Raw genomic sequence first — 7,838 nt, 5'->3', positions numbered from 1 at the left:
TCGTAGGGTGGTGTGGCTACGTGCACCAAATCTTTTGATCTCCCCTCTAAGGAAATGACATGTGCCACTTACTTCGCGTCATTTTTCAAGTGCAAAGACTGAAGAGTTTTTTTTCCTTTTTCACTATAAATATCACTTTCTTCTTTCTTCTTCTTTTTTCCTTCATTTTTCTTTAGAAACTTTGACTCCAAAGCTTTTCTTCAGCAAACTTTCAAGAAATCTCAAGCTCAGAACAATGGCAACCAAATCCAAGAACGCTAAAGCTACCAAAGACTCTCTCCCCATGGCCAACATGTTTCAATGCGCTATTGTGATCGGAAACCAAGAGTACGTTTCTGAACCTCCCAACTATGAGGAAAATTTGCGCATTTATAAGTCTCAGGTAATAATTCCATGCTCTATTTTTTAGAAAACTCATGCGCTTATGGGTCCTATGTATGACCCAACTGCAGATCTTACTAATATCAAGGTTTTCTTCCCTTCTTACCATAGGACGAAACCCATAGTTAGCATTGTATGCCCTTTAAACTTAGAGTATATGACCGCTTCATTATGAGTCTTTCATTTAGCTCCCCCACTAAGAAACATGAGGATTACATCCTCTGGCTGAACAAAATTGAAGGAAAAAATAATGAATTCTAGAAGGAAAAAGGTATTTTCGACCTTATCCAGTTGTTCAGGATGGGTCCTGCCTACTGCCAAAACATGTTGGCCGCTTCCCTGTATTTTTGAGAAAGCATGACTAATACCTTTCAACTCCCATGTGGGATGCTGACACCCATGCTATTTGATGTGGCGACCATCACTAGCTTTCGCCCAACCGGTGAAATCTTTGATCCAAACGAGAGTGACGAAGATACCATAAACTTCGATGGTAATTGCGCCAGCTTTGGTTGATATATCGAGGATTACCATGTCGCTGAAGACGACTAAGTTTCCAACTAAGAGCACATCGCCTTATTTGTGTTGTGGCTATCAAGGTGTATTTTTTACTGTAGAATTTTGAAAATGGAAAAATGATACATTACCTTAGTCAACCAGATACATGAAGGGAACGATGTCTTCCTTAGTCAATTGATCTTATGGTCCCTTTATGAATCCCTAGGGTTAGGAACTGAAGCTTTAAGGAATATCCATCCAAAAGATGGCTTATTATCATCTGGACCTTTTTGTCTACTTCAACTCTAGCTCAAACCTCCCTTTGAGATTTCTCTTGATGCTAAACTTCCGAATGGAACCGAAGAAGCTCTCAAGGATCATCGCATCAAGGGAACTCGTTTGAATATACTGACTCCGACTGACAAGAATAGATCAGATCGAGAAGCTTGTGTATCTTATTTTGATTGATCTTAATGCCTTTTTTATACACCACAAATCCCAAGAAGTCACATGGCCGTTCTTACATGAAATTCAGGTATGCAGATAACAAATGTCGTATACGATGTCACGACACTATGATCAGGATATGTCACACCAAAAACAAGTACACATATCACAGATGTCGTATACGATGTCACGACACCTGGATCAAGACATGTCACACCAGAAACAATTATAGTGTAAAAAGCAGGAAGTAAATAACATAGGTCAATTGTTAACCCAGTTCGATGCAACGTCACCTACAGATGAGGGCATCCAAGCCAGGAAGGAAATCCATTATAATAGTATTAGTTTGAAGTTCTAAACAACCTCTAGTTTTACAAACTTCTCACCTAATCACTACCCTTGGAATTTCTATCTAAGAATCTCATAGATATGAGATCATTCTCATTTCCATTCAATCACATAACATTGATAACAACTTCTAACAATAAACATAAAACACACTTCCAATGAAACAAAATCCACTCTTACTTAAAAGCTCATGAGTGATTCACATTACAACTCAAAAACTCAGTCCAGTTCAAGCATCTAAGTGATACCAGAATGGCTCACAAATAACAATGGACAAGCTAAACCCTAACAGAGGCTATTACATATGCAACTTCGATGTCTTCTTAGGTTTTGAGTCATTCTTTAAATAGCACTAGAAAAGCATGGGCTTCGGGCTAAAATAAACAACATATCAAATCAAATTAAATCAAATCGGATGTCTCCTTAAATGTTTTGACATTCATTTTGCATAATCAAATCTAATGTTTCCTTAAATGTTTTGACATCCATTATGCATAATATTCGGCGGAATCAAATCTAATGTTTCCTTAAATGTTTCGACTTCCATTCTGCACAATCTTCTGCAAAATCAAATCAAATGTTTCCTTAAATGTTTCAATATCCATTATGCAGAATCTTCTGCAGAATCAAATCAAATATGATCTAATGTCTCCTTAAATGTTTTGAAAACCATTCTTAGATAACATTGCACTAATGGAACCGATCTTTGAGCTTATAAAATAAGCACTTTGAACCGCAGAATGCATGGAACACATCATCAAAGAATCTTTACTAAACACATGCTGAAAACCAAATCTTCTAATAAACTGAAACAACAACACACCATGATGTCGTACAAGCATGTTAAGACATTGTGTCCAACATCTTTCTATTTCACTTGTTTTAACAAAATGTTGCTAATCACAAAATACATAACCTAACAATCTCCCCCTTTGACAAATTTTGGCTAAAATAACCTTTGCAAGACATATCGTGTAAACACCAATAAACACACGAGAACTTCTTTAAGATACAACAGAGGCATACGTAGGAGAATAAGATAAAACTAGCATCACAAAGAATGTCACATAAGAGAGAAATAAACTCTCACAACATAAACTTTCTGCAGAGAAAAATGAATTCTCCCAGATAAGATGTCAAGACATTTGGTCTGACTTCACATCAACCAAACAACATATATGAACTAGCATGTTATCATTAAGCTAGAAGAGAAAACACATAAGCTCCCTATAAATAGAAGAACAGAGGCAGTAACTACTCCCTCTCAATGGGCAAAAGGTAAAAGAGAGCAAATACCAAATAACCACACCACTAAATAACCACACAACTACTCCCCCTTTTTAGCCAAACAATTGACAAACAACCACAAAAAATAGAGGTAGCAAAGCATACAAAATATTATGTTACATACCAGAAGCACTAAAAGCACTCAAATATGCAGGGCATATTCCATAAAATAAATACAAAAGCAATAATCAAACCATATCAGATTTCATAACTGGCATCTGTTTCAATAGCAACATTTGCATCAACATTCTCATCCTTTGAGGTTGAGCTGGAAGTTTCCTTACCATATGTCATGACAATGTTTGGGACATGTGTCCCTGCAAAAAACCTATAATGCAAGGATAAAGAAGATTCCCTCTTGCTACATCAGAATTGATCAAGATCCTAGGGTGTTAACTCAGAATTATTCCACAAATTAAAGAGGAAAAAGAAATAGGCATTTTCACAGCAAAAGTACTAGCGTGCTTCAGGGTTTGCTCAAAGACATAAGACCTAAAGTCAAACTTAGTTTTGGTTCCAACAATGTAAATGAGTTTACCCAAAGTTTTAGCTATGGTTGAGGTATGATTTATAGTAATCCAATTGGCAGCTCTTATCCTATGAAGCACAACATACTTCACACTCAACTTGCTAGCTGATGGCTTGCCCTTTCTTGGCCATTGCGACACCTATTTGGCAGTGACTTATTTGCAAACAGTGTTATTAGTTACTTCTACTTCAGCCTTCTCATCCTCACACCTTCCCATAAACCTGTTAATCACCTTAGGAGAAAACTCCACACGTCTACCTCTCACATACACCTTTATGTACTCCTTACTCTTCTTATTGTCACAATCCGTAGGAATGATCACAATGAACTCCTTTACTAGCATTTCATAACATATACCAAACCCAGCAACACTCTTCATTAATCTTGCATTCTCAATAAGACTTACTACCTCCTTACACTCAAGGGCATCCTTCCCAAGTTCTCTTTCCAAATCTAACCTCTTTTGGTATATAACCTTCCATTTTTCAACATTCTCAACAGAGTGAAAAGAGATGTTTTCAATGGGAACTTTAGGCACATTAGCAGAGACCTTTTTCCCAACAACTTTCTTTAGAGGCACGATGTCTTAAAATTCTGTTTGACATTATACTCATAGTCACTTGAAGGTGCTTCCTTCCTTTTCTTAGTAGGATCCATAACCTTGCTCCAACCTTTAGCAGGTCCAACATCATCACTGTTCTTGGGAGCCTTAGATGGCTTGCTTGCAGACGTAACAACCTTCCCTATTCTATTACTTAATCTTTTAGCAATAATCGGAGCCAATCTCTTTACAATAGGCTCATCATCAGAATCTAGATCATCTACATTTACAATATTAATAGACTTATCCTTCTCCACACCGGTAATATCTTTTTCTTCAGACATATTTTTCTCCTCCTCAATAGACATACTGTTATCATCATAGTCATCTTTCTTACTATCAAATGGAGTTTCGTGCACCACTAAATGTAGGGAAGAGAAAATATTATTTACACGCCTCCACATCAGTAATTTTTATAACTCTTCAAACATGCAAATTCCAAATTCACCCCTTAACTTCTCAAACTGATTTGCATCCAAAGCTTTAGTAAATAAATTTGCCAGTTGCTTCTCGGTGGCACATGCTCAAGAGTAACAATTTTATCCTCAACAAGATCCCTAATAAAATGATGACGAATATCAATATGCTTTGTCCTGCTATGTTGAACGGGATTCTTGGATATATTGATTTCACTTAGATTGTCACAATATAATGCCATGACATCCTGCTTAACTTTATATTCCTTTAGCATTTATTTCATCCAAATCAATTGAAAGCAATTGCTTCCTGCTACAATATACTCAGCTTCAACAGTATACATGGACACACACTTTTGCTTCTTGTTGAATCAAGATATACGATTATTTCCCCAAAAGAAGCATCCTCCAAGAGTATTTTTCTCTCATAAGCATTAATCTAGAATTCACCAGTCAAGTCTTTCTTCACATTTTTAGGTTCAGACTTTGAGACAAAGCAAGCATTGGATATCACATATCTGAATCTAGTGGTGATCCCTTCATTAATATTTCCAATAATGAGTCCCTTTGGATGATCTTTCTGAATTCTGATAGAGGGACCTTTGTTGGCTTGGGGGTTATCTGATTCAGTCCTTGCTGGCTCAATGTTGGACTCAATGTCTTCCATATTTTCTGAAGCATCAGTCTGCTGAGATGATGTTCCAACATCTTCATCGACATCTGTCCCTTTTACAATAATTGAATCATCAACCACAACATTAATGGATTCCATCATGCCCTTGGTTCTGGAGTTAAATACCATGTAAGCTCTATTGTTTGTAGAGTAACCAAGAGATATCCCTTTGAGATTCGGATGTCCAAGCTTCTGGTGCCACAACTTGACTTCATCTTCCTTAGACAGTATGCATGTGGAAGAACAAGTAGTTTCTTGTGGTATATGTAACGCCCCAATTTTATTTAAATTATTTTTTCGTAATTTAATTATGCAATAGTTGTGGTTGTATTGTGTTGATTAGTGTTTTGATATGTTGTGTACCCTTAGTGTGGGGTAGTTGCCTTAGAATTTAAAGTGTTAGGGAGTGTGTGAGTAAAAGTGTAGAAAAGGTGGTGTGGTGAGTAAAACTAATTAACTATTTTAGTTATTATTTAATTTAATTAGTTAATTGAGTGGAATATTATTATTATTATTATTATTATTATTAAGAAATTAGGGATAATATAATAAGTTAATAAAATAATAAGAGTTATAATAAAAATAGAAAAGGGGATTGAGGAACAGAAACTCAAAGAATGTAACATTTGAGAGAAAGGGAGAAGAAAAGGCTAGGGCTCAAGGGGAGAATACACTATTGTTGAATGTCAAAAAATTTATTGATAGGACCTCTAAGGTAAGGGTAGGATTCTGATTATCTAAGGGTTAACATGATGATGATGGGTATATTCTGCCATGTAGGTTTTGTGTTTTCTTCTCTATGTTCATGATCATAATGATATTTGTTGACTGTTGAATTGTGTGAATGATGAATTGTTGTTGTTAAAATCATAAAATTGATTGGATTGGTTGTTGTTAATATTGTATGATTGATGTTGTTTCGGGTCAGATTCAGAACTGAGTTATGAATGTTTTCGGTGTAAATAAGTTGGGGTTTTGAACTTTGGAAAAGTGATTTTCGTGTTAAAATATGGTGTAAGTGATTTGTAAGAAAAATGGGGTTTTGGATGAATTTCGGATGTTTTTCATTTTGAAAAAGTTGCAGAAAAGTGATTCTCCAATAGTGGAACCGGTTACCAGAATTGGAGTAACCGGTTACACTGCTTAAAAACACGTTTCTGGGCAAAATTTGAGGGATGTAACCGGTTACAGGTTTCTGGGTAACCGGTTACTCTATGTAACAGAGGCCATGCAAGGGCTGAAAAGGGGGTTGTAATTTGTTACAAGTTTTTGGGTAACCGGTTACCGTGTGTATGTTGGCAGTGGGTTGCACTACTGGATGTAGTGTAATCGATTACTAGTTTTGGGGTAACCGGTTACACTGGGAGAATTTTCTTAAAAACTTTAAAAATTCATAACTTTTGTTCCGAGTGTTCGATTCGAGTGTCGTTCAAAGCGTCGGAAAGGTGAGAGCATGTACTGTCATTTAAAATTGGTTTCAGTACCTAAAAAGGAATATTTTTCTGTGTGATGGTGTTAATAGGCATTGAAATGTTTATGCGGTGGTGTGACATAACCTTAAATGCATTTTTGTTGCTTGTTATGTTGTATCCTGATGTTGTTGAGTTGTATAACATATGTTTAATGCATGATGGCCAGTATTGGCGGTGTACATTGACTACGGTGGTGGATCATTGTGCATGATGTTGTTGTTGCATGTATAATATGTTGCACGCATCCATGACGTTGGACAAATTGTCTGTTGTTGGTGAGCCTCAACTCCCATTGTGTGGATTGGACCGGTAGCTGATTTCGGAGGTGATGGAATCAGTGAGATGTTATCGGAGGTGATGGTAACTAATTGGTGACTTTGATCATAGGATGTGAGAATCCAAGTGGTGAACTTGAGTGTTCACGTATTGGTACCACATGTATTGAGTCGGGTTATTGAGTCTCATTGCATTGTATATTTGTTGCATTTGTTATTGTGTTGGATGGTTGATTGTTTTGTTATTATGTTGGATGGTTGTTATGTTGCTATTATGTGTTAATAGTCGTTGTGTGGATTATGTGGAATTATGTTGTAGAATGGGTGATGTGTATCTTATAATCTAATGCTTACTTATTATCATGCTTTCCTTTATATAATTATGATATCTCACCCATTCTGTTTGAATGTTGCCTCCACGCGGATAACATGCAGATAATCCGCAGTATGAGCTCAGATGTGAGTGGAAGATGAAGTCTTCCATTTTATTTTTATCGGCGTCTGCTCTAATGTGTAACACTGGGGAATTTGAACGTTGTGTCTTTCTTTATGTTTTAATATTTCTTATATGACATGTTATGTTGATGTTGGATATGTTGAGTTAATTGTTTGTTATTGTTGTTCCACTGTGATTTAATAAAAGTTAACATTCAGACATGTGATTATTATTACTATTTTTATAATTATAAAGTGTTACATATCTTTTCGATTAATCAAATTGATTGTATGTTGTAGTGTGGACTCTGCTGGGTTAAACCTTGGTAATTGCATTACATTGGATCCCAAGGAAACTCAAGACCGCACATTCAAGACTCTAAAGACTCTGGACATCAAGACCTTTATCACTATTGTGCTTCATCCTTCAAGCACACCATGCCTGCAAAACAAAAAGACTCTTCTCTTGCAAACAC

General features: G+C 36.2%; 1 protein-coding gene across 1 annotated transcript; it reads right to left on the bottom strand.

Moving 5' to 3' along the window:
* Positions 1–3,644: 3,644 nt before the first annotated feature.
* Positions 3,645–5,309, bottom strand: LOC127123841 (uncharacterized). Its single transcript, XM_051054019.1, has 3 exons — positions 4,958–5,309; positions 4,094–4,452; positions 3,645–3,965 (listed from the first exon to the last, which is right to left on the bottom strand). The coding sequence occupies exons 1-3, from the start codon at positions 5,307–5,309 to the stop codon at positions 3,645–3,647; spliced, it is 1,032 nt and encodes a 343-aa protein (XP_050909976.1).
* Between the last annotated feature and the right edge of the window lie 2,529 nt (positions 5,310–7,838).

The sequence above is a fragment of the Lathyrus oleraceus genome, chromosome 2, assembly GCF_024323335.1.
Source record: "Lathyrus oleraceus cultivar Zhongwan6 chromosome 2, CAAS_Psat_ZW6_1.0, whole genome shotgun sequence".
NCBI lineage: Eukaryota > Viridiplantae > Streptophyta > Magnoliopsida > Fabales > Fabaceae > Lathyrus > Lathyrus oleraceus.
Note: the sequence above shows the minus strand (reverse complement) of the source record. Positions and strands in the feature narration are given on the sequence as shown.